This window comes from Acanthochromis polyacanthus, chromosome 9 (genome assembly GCF_021347895.1).
Source record: "Acanthochromis polyacanthus isolate Apoly-LR-REF ecotype Palm Island chromosome 9, KAUST_Apoly_ChrSc, whole genome shotgun sequence".
Taxonomy (NCBI): Eukaryota; Metazoa; Chordata; class Actinopteri; family Pomacentridae; genus Acanthochromis; species Acanthochromis polyacanthus.
Window position 1 is genome coordinate 39,135,369 of NC_067121.1, and position 13,090 is coordinate 39,148,458.

A 13,090-nucleotide genomic window follows, 5' to 3' on the forward strand; every position below is an offset into this window, starting at 1 on the left:
GTACTGTCAGTCCTTTATTCTGTCTTTTACTGATCAGTTATGCAGATTTAACAGGCCACAGTTTACCCCGGGGTATAAACCAGGGTCATGGTAAACCAGGGGTAGAGTTTGGCCTAAAAACACTAACTTCTGAGCAGCTGGAACCAATGAAAGTTTGGCATTTTTGGCATAAAATGTTAAAATTAATTAGAAAAATGACTTAATAAATGATCATTTCAGCAACATTTTTAAATAACAGTATCATTAATAGACAATTTGTGCAACAGAAAGCATCACTAAAATAAAAAGTGAAAGATGAAAAATTAAGCAAAAATATATATAAAATACCAAAAATAGTATATATTTATTGCATATCAATAATAAAAAATAATTATTGAAAAATTCAAAAAAATTCCATGTTTTCCATGTAAAACCCAAATATAGAAAAAATAGCAAAAATATTATATATTTATTTACATATAAATAATAGAAAAAATATTCTACATGTAATCTGTAAATACAGAAAAATGAGTTTAAAAATAATATATATTTATGTATTTATAAATAATAAGAAAATGACAATTAAAAAATAAAAAAACGTTTCACAAATGTAAATATAATCTGTAAAACCCAAGTATAGAAAAAGAGCAAAAATAATATACATTTATTTAGATATAAATAATAAAAATAGTAATTAAAAATTACTAAATATTCTATGAATAATATGTAAAGCCCAAATATAGAAAAATGAGCAAAAATAATATACATTTATTTTGATATAAATAATAAAAATAATAATTAAAAATGACTAAATATTCTATAAATAATATGTGAAGCCCAAATATAGAAAAATGAGCAAAAATAATATATATAAAATAAAATAAAAAATAGTAATTGAAAAACAATACCAATGATTTTAATTTTTGCAGCAGTGGGTTTTACAGGGTAAATCTGGCCTGTTCCACCTGGTTTTATGTTCTCTCCACTTAACCCACATTTTGTAAGCACATGCTGGCCGTAGAGCGACTAATTAGGGTCAGAGTATTAATAACGGACGTGAGACTGGGTCACAGGAGTTTAAGTAGTTCATGTCTTTAGTGATGACGCTCCACTTTCTAAACTTTAAACAGAAGCTGAGAGTGAAAACCAGCGACTTTGTTCATGATAAATCAGCTGATGTTCTACAGAACCACTTTTGGGTTGCTAGGCTGTGAAGAATCATGCTCATATTTATTACATTATCAATGAAGGACGAAGAACACCAGCTTGTAGTGATATTTTAGAAAGCTAGGACCAATACGTTTCTGTTTTTTGTGCTAAACTCATCTTCTAAAAATATTGCAGACTGACTTATCAGCTCAACTGCAAAAAAATCTCTCATATTAGCAAGTCATTTTGGACATGTTTCATGTCATTCTAAACTAATTTTCTGTAATTATGTATCATTTTCAAATCATTTTGGACAAAAAAGACAATATTGGACATCCCTGCAATGAATTCATGGAAGAAGTTTAGAGGGAAAACTCACTATTTCGTGAAACTGATAGCAACTCATAGACATGGAAACCTCTGGTTTAATGTTTTAAAGCTTGTTATATGATTCAGTGTGTGTTGTATAGGAGTAGAAAGTGCACTAGTTCCATGTAATAAGAAGTAAAGTATAAAGTGTAAAGAATACAGTAGCATAAAATGGAAAAATAGGAGTAAACATAACTACCTAAACAGTGTACTTATGCACAGTACTGGAATAAATGTCCTTTACTGCCTCCACCGCTGCTGAAAAGTTTACCTGCTGCTGACTTTCAGTGGATGTGTTTTAGGAGGACGCCATCTAGTGGTTTGGTTTCATTCCTGCATCTGTTTGTGTCTTTGATCCTCCGGGCAGCCGCTAAGTCTCCTGATCCTGAGCTAATTATTCACGCCACAAAGGTCACTGGTCATCGGTGAACCCCGGCTGGAAAACAACATCATGGTGTTTCTATTCAGTCCTGATTCAACGCTCAAGAAGAATCCTACAAGGGGGAGAAGGTAAAGAAGATCTGAAGTTGGAGCATTTTAAAACAGAGGCTTAGTTGAAACTTTTTTTTGTATTTTTGGGACACATATTGAAGGAATAGACCCACAGATTTACAGCAACCCCGGAAATTGATCCAGTATGAAGCAAGACATGATTGCTATGACGATGACACCTTTGTGGTTCATACATACTGATACACACATCGTTTTTTTATTTCAATTTAACAATACAAAGATTTGATGTTTTAAAAAGGTATAAACTGGCTTCTGTGTGCATAAAAACCCTTCATTTAATATTGCATAAGAATTAGAATACACTCAGAATGATCTTTGTGTACTTTGTGTACTTCATATCACTCTATGTTTGCCATTTTATTATGTATGGTACGGTATTTAATCATACTGCGTGTACTACATCTTGGATACTCATATAACCCACATGCACTGTTTATGCTGTGTAAATCTTCCCAAATTCAAACTGCATTTTAAACTATTCCACTTCCACATTTCACTGCACTTTTACTGCTTACTTATGCAATTCTGATTAGTTTTTAAACTGCAAAGTTGAATCTAATCATACTGAATGATTGCATGACTGATTTTACATATCCACTTATGCATGAATGAAATTTTTAGGATTTTTAACAAAGAATTGTACCATAAAATTGCTTATTTTACAGCTTTAACACTTGCTACGAATGTCATTAGTGCTGTGCCAGAAGTTTGAATGCCACGTTTTTCTCTTGTGTTTTTCAGTAATCTTGTGTGCAAGTCAGGACGTGTGATTTTTAAATAAATATCCAAAGAGGCCAAATATAGAAACACTTTGTTGCTCTCAAAATAGCAGCGCAGGTCTGAGCTTATGGAATCACAAGAGTGCCACAATAAAAGATAATTCTGTTAAAAAAAAATAAATGTGTAAATATAAAGAGGAATAAATAAAATAATTAATAAAAACAAATCTGTTAAAAAATAAGGAAATAAATGTGAAAATATAAAGAGGACTAAAAAAATCTGATAAAAAATAAGGAAATAAATGTGTAAATATGAAGAGGAATAAACAAAAGAATAAATTAAAAATGTATCTCTTTAAAATAAATAAAAGTGTGTAAATATAAAGAGGAATAAATAAAATAATAAGTAAAAAACAAATCTGTTGAACAAATAATGAAATAAATGTACTAAATTCACCTTTATATTTTAATTTTTAATTAATTCATTATTTTATTTATTCATCTCTCTATTTACACATTTATTTCCTTATTTTTAAAACAAATGTCTTTTTAATTCCTCTTTATATTTAAATATTTATGTCTTTATTTTTTGCCAGATTGTTTTACTATTTATTCCTCTTTATATTTACACATTTATTTTGTTTTTTCACAGATTTATTATTTTTTGTTTATTCCTGTTTATATTTACATATTCATTTCCTTATTTTCCTTATAACAGATTTTTAAAATTTATTATTTTCTTTATTCCTTTTTATATACACATTTATTTACTTTATTTTTAACAGATTTGTTTTTTATTTATTCTTTTCTTTATTCCTCTTTATATTCACACATTTATTTTCTTTTTTCGCAGATATATTATCTTTTGTTTCTCTTTATATTTACACATTTATTGCCCTATTTTTAACAGATTTTATTTATTCTTTTATTTGTTCCTCTTTATATTCACACATTTATTTCCTTGCTTTTTTAACAGATTAAAAAATGGAATCCTCTTTATAGTTATACATTCATTTCCTTTTTTTTATTAAAAAAAACAGATTTATCTTTTATTGTGGCACTCCTGTGACTCCGTATCAGCTGTCTGCAGGAGTCTCCTACTGCTTCAGACATGCAGGCATGAAATGTGAGGAATGAAAATCATGACCAGCATTCTCGAAATGGCCCTACTGTAGTAACGTGACGTGCAGCGCATTACACGTAATAGCTGCGCAGGAGGATCGTTTTCCGTCTGCGCAGCCGATCTCCGCGTGCTTCCTCCAAGGTTGTGCTTTGGGTGACTTACGGTAAGGTGGACCCGCAGTGTCCACTAAAGGATCAGGTGATCCACTAACTACGAAGCGAAGGCTGACTGGGGAAAATGCAAAATGACATATAGCAAATGTCGGAGCATAATTCATTCACATTTTGGGCTCAGATTCGGACCTAAATCGCACCGCTGGAGCTCCGGTGTGACGATGGCTCGCTAGGTGGTTGGCGGCGCAACGGCGATCTTTTTCCATATTTTAATTTATGAGAAATCACATTCACAGACAAATATTGGTTTCAACATGGGGCTGTGCTACAGTCTGCGTCCCCGGCTCTTCGGGGACCTGAGCGGCTCTATCTCCAACGCTACCTCGGACTCGGACCAGCCTCCGGACGCCGCCGTGCCGACCCGCGCCGGGGGAGCTCGCCAGGAGGACACCGGGGGATGCGGGGAGACGTCGTCGCTTCGCGGCGGCGGTGGAGGCGGCGGCGGCGGCCTGGTGCGCCCCGGGGACCCTGCTGCCAGGCTCCCGGCCGGGGAGCACCGCCGCGGAGACACCGGCACCGACGGTGTTCTCATACAGAACGGAGGCGGCGGAGGTGGAGGTGGAGGCGGCGGCGGAGGAGGTGGAGGAGGCAGCGGGAAGGGGACCGGGAAGGACCGCGGCCGACGTTTACAGCTGCTGCAAAAGACCAGCACCCAAAAGCAGAAAAACTGGGACAAACTGCTGGTGGAAGAGAAGGAGGCCGAGAAGGAGGCGAAGAAAGTCAGTAAGAACATCGACCGGGCGCTGAAGGAGCTGAAGCGGGAGTACAAGCAGACGCACCGGCTGCTGCTGCTCGGTAGGTCCAGACCTTTACTAGAACCGGGCCGGTTGTTATGTCACTGCCAAGGCCTCCAACACATCTGTCGGCTCTGAACACGACCCCCTGCGGCTGTCAGGGACCAGTGATGGAGCTGTGATGGAGCTGTGGGGCCTGCTGTCCTCAGACATGTAGGACTAACTGATGTAGGGAATATTTAACAGGAACCATAAACACTCAGGGACACTGACACCTCTGAGCCCGGATCCTGGGCCCCATTTACCCTGAAAATCAGAATAATACAGTAAAATATAGTATATGAGAGAGAGTCACATCTGTCCAGGGACGACAGATGAACCATGTAAACCCAATAATATAGATCTAACTGATACATTCACTGTATTTTTTTCATATATCAAGGACTATAATATAGTAGAGTGCTACTGTAGTGTCACATTTTTTGGTAGATTTAATGCATAAAAGTATAGAGTTAACTTGTCTTTGGCTAATGGGCCACATTTACCATAAAAACCGGAATAATACTGTAAAATATAGTATAGAAGTGAGTGACATCTGTCCAGGGACAACAGATGAACCATAAATTTTTTTTTTTGGCACATTTACTGCATTTATGTCAATATCTACATTGCTGTAAGATAGTAGAGTACTACTGTAGTGTCACATAGGCTACATGCTCGTGGATTTGTTACTTAAAATATGTAGACGTGGCTTGGCTTTGGCTATTGGGGCATTTTGTCTTGAAAACTACTATACTATAGCATAGTATAATATAGTATATAAGAATCATATCTGTCCAGGGAAAACAGATGAACCATGTAAACCAATAATGTAGATCTAACTGACACATTCACTGTAATATTTTTTGACTATATCGAGGAGTATAATATAGTACAGTGCTAGTACAGTGTCACATAAAGCATATTTTGGTAGGTTTAATATCTTGTCTTTGGATACTGGGTCACATTTACCCTGAAAACCAGAATAATATAGTAAAATATAGTATATGAGAGAGTCACATCTGTCCAGGGACAACAGATGAACCATATAAACTTAATATTTTAGACTACCAGACACATCTACTCTATTTTTTTAACATATTAATAATATAGTAGAGTACTAATGTAGTGTGACATATTTTGGTAGATAACTTGGCTTCGTCCACTGGGCCCTAAAAACAAAATAATATCCTATAATGGAGTATATAAGACAGTGACACCTGTCCAGGGACAGCAGATGAACCATACAAACCAAATATTTTAGACTAACATACACTTCCACAGTGTTTATAGTAGTATATAGAAGGGTATCATATAGTACAGTGCTACTGCAGGGTACATGTTGGTATAAAGCTATATAGAGATCACTTAGCTTAGGATATTTGGTCATGTAGTTTTTAGGACTAGTACAGTATATGAAAAGGTGATATCTATCCAAGGACGACAGATGAACCCAAAAATTTTTTGACTGACACATTCACTGTATTGTTCACCGTACAGAAGGCTATAATTTAGTAGAGTACTACTGTGGTGTCACATATTTTACATTTAGGTTTAACGCATAAAAGTATACAGAGTTAACTTGGCTTTGGCTACTGGGCCCTGAAACCCAAAATAATATACTATAATCTAGTATATAAGAGAGTCACATCTGTCCAGGGGCAACAACATATAAACCTATTTTTAGACTAACTGACACATTCACTCTATTTTTTAGAAAGTTATAATATAGTAGAGTACTACTGTGATGTCACATTGGTTACATGTTAGTGGATTTCTTACTTAAAGTAAGCAGAGGTGGCTTGCCTTTGGTTCCTGGGTCATTTTGTCTTTTAAACTACTATACTATAGTATCTAAGAGTGTGGCATCTGTCCAGGGACAACAGATGAACCATGTAAACCTAATAGTACAGATTTAAATGACACAGTTATAATATTTTTTCCAATATGTAGAAGAGTAGAGTACAGTAGAGTAAATGTTGGTAGGTTTAATGCATATCAGTACATAGAGGCCACTCAGCTTTGGGTATTGGGTCATGTTTGTTGTGTCTGCCCCTTTAAAGTCAGTTATTTTTGCAATAAATAAACATATAATGTGGCAGTAAAGAGGCCTACATTAATGCAGTGCAGTTTATGTTCAGGACATACGAGGTACATATATTTTTAGCTGAATATTGTGCATTTACAGCATTTGTTTTTTATAAATGAAGTCATACATAGCATTGAGATCATTTAGTTTTTGGCTACTGGGTGACATTTGCCCTGAAAACCTGAGTAATATAATAAAATATGACATGTAAGAGTGCAGTGTCCAGAGACAACAGATGAACCGTATAACCCAAACATCGTTGGCGAACTGGCACATTGACGGTATTATTTTCAACCTATAGAAGAAAAAGAGTGGTCATATAGTGTCACATTTGATTTAGTTTATTATATTTAAGGCGTCAAAGCATCCAGAGATCACTTGGCTTCGGCTATTGGGTCGTGTTTTTAGCGTGGCCCATTTACAGTCTGGTATTTTGGACAATAAATGAACATATAGCGTGGCAGAAAAGATGGGAGTACTATTGTACATTTGCCCTGGAAACCAGAATAATCTGTGATCATGTATATAAGAGAAATGCACCATGTGAACCTAATAATTTAGAGTAACTGATGCATTCACTGTATTTTTTGTCAACATATTAAGAAGTAAAATATAGCAGAGTGCGGCTGCAGTTTAACAGAGGGTACAGGGTCTACATATATATATACTTACATTACAACCTGTAAAAATTATTTGTATTTTAAATGCTGTTCACACAACAAGCATACCCAAAGCCAACTGGTATCTTGCACATTAGTAGTGTTTTTTTTTTCCAGAAATGATCCGTAGTACAGTAGTGTGTATTATAACTTGAGTATACATCCATATGCTGCGTAGAATTTAGCTGTTGGTTATTGGGCTATATTTGCCCTGAAAACTACAGTTGTATTGTACAGTATAGTATATAAGACAGTAACGTGTCTGTCTAGGGACAACTTATGAACCGTATAACCCAATCATCTTTGACTAACTTGCTCATTTACACGTTTTTTTCTCCAATGTATAGAATGGTGGAGTAGAGGTCTATAGTCAGTAATGTGCTATATCATCAGGCTTTAGTGTACACACATTTTTGTCAGTAATTTTATCCGTAGTATAGTAGTGTGTGCTGTATATACACCATTTAGTGTTTGGCTACTGGTCCATGTTTGACCACTATAATGTATAGTGTAACATAAAGTGTAATTTCCCTACTTATTGTGATTGGATTGTTGCACTTCTACAGTATAATTTTAACATATGTGTGTCAGTGTAGTGCCATATAGAGCACAGGCTAGTGTAAGTAGAGACTACTTAGCTTGGGTTTTTATGTTTTTGCTCAGAAGACAACATTAAAATAGATTTTTGTCCAGCTGTTGATAGGACTGGACCCGAATATCCGAATATTCGTTCGCTACGGCGGTATCCGGATATTAATTTGGTATCCGAATATTCGAGCGCCCACGTCACGCTTCACTTCTTTGCATAAACACAAGACAAGATGCTGAAGACCTCCGCTGTTTGGCAATTCTTCAGTTTACCAGACGAACAGATCCGAATATTCGGGCCGTCTCCGCCACAAGCCCCCCCCCCCCCCCACCGTTGGACGTTTTGGGGCGGAACGAATATTCGGATATTCGTCTTTAATAGGGCCCGAATATTCGGAGGCCAGAAACCACTATTCGGGCCAGCCTTAGCTGTTGCACATTTACCGTGTTTTTTCCCCCAAAATATAGGAAAATATAGTGTAGTAGATTGGTCGTGAAGTGTCATATAAAGTAGAGTTTAGTGTAGAAAGATTTATAGAGCTTAGCTTGGATTTTTGGTTTCATTTCTGGCATCTGTCCATTTGAAGTCAGTTACTTTTGCAATAAATAAACGTACAGTGTGGTAGAAAAGAGGCCTGTAGTTTAATAGAAAGTATAGCTTAGCAGGCGGTAGTGTAAGTTTATGTTCAGGAGACAACATTAAAATAGATTTTTGTCCAGCTGTTGCACATTTACAGTGTTTTTTCCAACATATAGGAGAGTACAGTGTAGCAGATTGGTAGTGAAGTGTCATAAAGTAGAAATTAGGTGGTTTAGCTTGGATTTTTGGTTTCGTTTCTATCCTCTGCCCATTTAAAATCTGTTGTTTTTGCAATAAATAAACATATAGTGTGACAGAAAAGAGGCCTATAGTGTAAATACATGTGGCTATTTTATTTGTCAGTATAGTAGTTTGTACTGTATATACTCCATCTAGTGTTTGGCTAATGGTCCATGTTTGACCCCAGTTTAGTGTTCTGTAATGTATAGTATAATGTTAAGAACAGTTTCTTAAATTCTTCTTCTTCTACTGTATTATTTTAACATATTGTATAATTTAGTGTCAGTGTGGGTTCATATAGTGTAAGTAGAGAGTACTTAGCTTGGCTTTTTGGTCATGTTTTTCATTTAAAGTCTGTTATTTTTGCCATAAATAAACATCTATTGTGGTAGAAAAGAGGCCTGTAATGCAGTAATGTTGTTTAGTGTCATATAAAAATACCTTAGGAGTCACCAGCGTAAGTATATGTCCAGGTTTTAGTGTAAATACATGAATCATAATGCAGTGATATGTACTGTAAGTATAGTCATGGTGCTGTTGGTCCATACTTAAGTACACTTTCATGTCCTCAGGTGTTTTTTTTTTCTACACATGTTAGAGTATAATATAGCTTAATGTCACACAGAGTGCAGGTTTGGCTGCTCAGGGCATGAAGACGTATAGAGAGCACTTAGATGGGCTTTTGGTTCATGTTTTTCGCATCTGTACAGGTTTTGTTTTGACTGCAGCACTTTTAAGACTCGAGAAACAAGAACAAAATCTAAGCTAAGTGGTCTCTTTACAGAATAAACCACTTAAGCTTTATATGACACTTCATTACCAATCTACTAAACTACACTGTTAGTATAATACTGTTAATGGGCAACAGTTGGACAAACACCTACACCCCTGTCAAAAGTTTTGAGACAGGTTCCAATTTATTTGAATGAGAAAGTGTCTCAAAACTTTTGACAGGGGGTTTATTTAATGTTGCCTCCTGAACATAAACTTGCATATACATTTACTTACTACACATTTATTTATTGCAAAAACAACAGACTTCAAATGGACAGATGCTAGAAACGAGACCAAAAATCCAAGCTAATTGACCTCTATGTATTTTTATACCCTAAACCTACTAAATTCTGTTTTCTGTGACCCTTCATTACCAACCTACTGCTCTATACTCTCCCATATGTGGAAATAAATACTGTAAATGTGCAACAGTTGGACAAAAACCTATTTTAATGTTGTCTCCTGAACATAAACTTACTCTACAAACTGCTAAGTCAGAGAATTTTCTACAATAAATAAACAATACAAAGTAAATTCTGTTTATTTACTTACAATAATGTGTTAGAAAAGAAGCCTATAATGCAGTAAACTACAGTGTAATATAAATGACAGTTTGCGAGGTTATTGTGTGCATATATGTCCAGTGACAACAATAGATTTTTGCACATTTACGATATATTTTGAACATACAGAAGACTATAATGTAATAGAGTACAGTTCAGTCGGTTTAATCTACCTGTCCTGCTTTTGTTTGGACTGTGCAACATTAAAATCTGACATTTTTGCCATAAATAAGCATATAATATGATAGAAAAGATGCCTGTAATGCAGTAAGCTACAGTTTATTATAAAGATTGTTGTGTACATGTTTGTCCAGCGACAACAACTGATTGTTGCACATTTACGGTGTTTTTCTTTTAACATTGAAGAGTGTAATGCGGTATAGAGTGCTGGTGTTTGTTCGCTTCACTTCAGTAGTTTTAGGTCATAGTAGTGTGTACTGTATATACAGCATTTAGCTTCTGGCTGCTGGGCTGTGTTTGAGCTCAGCATAGTGTTCTCTGGTCATTTTATAAGTACATATTGGAGTATTATACAGTAGAGGGCTAGTTTTGTGTTGCATAAAGTAGAGTTTAGTAGGTTCGGCTGCAGATGTTTTAATAATTAGTGGCAGAAATGATGAAAAACTCTTCCTGGATGTTTTAGAAATATACCAGAATTTGTTAAAGTTGAGTTATTCAGTGATTTATCCAATTTATGGACACACATAATCTGTTTTATTTATTGGTGCGGTAAAGCTGTTGGATTGAAGCATTAGAAATGAAATGGTTCAACCTGAAAGGGACTGACTGAGCGCTGGTTTGGTTTGGGTTGAGATCAAGAAATTACACTAAGATGTTTTGATTATTGTGTGAGATAAAGTGTAGCTTAGTGGGCACAAGAAATATAAATGATAGGAGTCCTAGTCACGCAAAAATGCCAAAACATTGCTGGTTCTAGTGTTTAAAATCTGAATATTTCCTACATTTCTTCCCCTTCGGTGTTAGTAAACTGAGCATGTTTGTGTTTTGGACTGTGAATGAGAAAAAATAGCAGTTTGAAGACATTTATCTTTGACTTTAATGGACATTTAGAGCCATATCTTTAGAGTTTTAACGACAAACTATCAATGTATTGATTGACTGAATGAAAACAATAATTTCATTGGACAGAATAAGGTAGTGAAGTGTCAAATAAAGTAGAGTTTAGGTGGTTTAGTTTGCATTGTGATACATTTAAAGTCTCATATTTTTTACAATAAATAAGCATCTAGAGTTGTAGAAAAGAGACCTATAGTGTAATAAAAAGTAAGCTTTAATGCAAAAACAACATGTTTTAAATGGACAGACCAAAAATTGAAGTTAAGTGGTCTCTTTACAGAATAAACCACCTAAACTCTACTTTATATGACATTTTACAAACTAAGTACTACACTATACTCTCCTATATGTTGGAAAAAATACTGTAAATGTGCAACAGCTAAACAAGAATCTATTTTAATTTTATCTCCTGAACATAAGACTTGAAAGGGACGGACAAAAACAACAGACTTCAAATGGACGGAAGCCAGAAACAAGACCAAAAATCCAAGCTAATTGATCACCATGTATTTCTATACCATAAACCTACTAGGGCCGGACCCGAATATTCGTTTGCTACGGCAGTATCCGGATATTAATTTTGGTATCCGAATATTCGCCTCCCCCGGTCGGACGTTACCAGGTGGAAATAATATTCGGCGTTACTGTCTTCCCTTCGCCTTCGGCCCACATCGGCTCATCCTGCCGTGTTCGGCTCATCTCGGCTCATCCTGCCGTGTTTCTTACCACCACCCGACTGGCCGGGTTGCTGTCAACTCTGACGTCACGCTTCACTTTGTTGCATAAACACAAGACAAGATGCTGAAGACCTCCGCTGTTTGGGAATTCTTCAGTTTAACTGAAGACAAAACGAAGGCAAAATTTGGACCCGGGAGACCAGACGAACGGATCCAAATATTCGGGCCGTCTCCGAAACAAGAGCTGCCCCCCGTCGGACACTATGGGGCGGAACGAATATTTGGATATTTGTCTTTAAGAGGGCCTGAATATCCAGAGGCCAGAAACTATTCTAACACTATTCACGCCAGCCCTAAAACCAACTAAACTCTACTTTATATGACACTTCACTACCAATCTACTACACTATACTCTCCTATATGTTGAAACAAATGCTGTAAATGTGCAACAGTTGGACAAAAGCCTATTTTAATGTTGTCTCCTGAACATAAACTTACACTACCGCCTGCTAAGCTATACTTTCTATTACACTACAGGCCTCTTTGCTACCACACTGTACATTGGGCGGCTGTGGATCAGGTGGTAGAGCGAGTCGTCCAATGATCGAAGGGTCAGCGGTTCGATTCCCGCTCTTGCCTAGTCATGTGCTGCTGTGCTCTCACACTGGTGTGTGAATGTTGGTGGTGGTCGGAGGGGCAGCCACACTTCTGTCAGTCTGCCCCAGGGTAGCTGTGGCTACAGATGTAGCTTACCACCACCAGAGTGAGAATGTGTGAGCGAATGAATAATGGATCCATTGTGAAGCGCTTTGGGTGTCTTGAAAAGCGCTATATAAATCTAATCCATTATTATTTATTTATTGCAAAAATAACAGATTTTAAATGGACAAATGCTAGAAACGAGACCAAAAATCCAAGCTAAATGGTCTCTTTACAGAATAAACCACAAATAAAAATACATAGAGATCACTTAGCTTTGGCCATTGGTGATGTTTGCATTGGGGCACATTTAAAATCTTTTATTTTTACAATAAATAAACATCTA

The 13,090-nt window shown here is 36.2% G+C and overlaps 1 protein-coding gene across 3 annotated transcripts in view; it reads left to right on the forward strand.

Moving 5' to 3' along the window:
* Window positions 1–4,031: 4,031 nt before the first annotated feature.
* Window positions 4,032–13,090, forward strand: part of LOC110965150 (guanine nucleotide-binding protein G(olf) subunit alpha) — a 94,470-nt gene continuing 85,411 nt past the window's right edge. For all 3 annotated transcript variants that reach the window (XR_007944152.1, XR_007944153.1, XM_051952878.1), the window contains exon 1: window positions 4,032–4,820. Coding sequence is in view for 1 of the 3 variants with exons in the window: in XM_051952878.1 (XP_051808838.1) it covers window positions 4,280–4,820 (541 nt within the window). In the remaining 2 variants the exon portion in view is untranslated. The remainder of the gene's footprint in view (window positions 4,821–13,090) is intronic.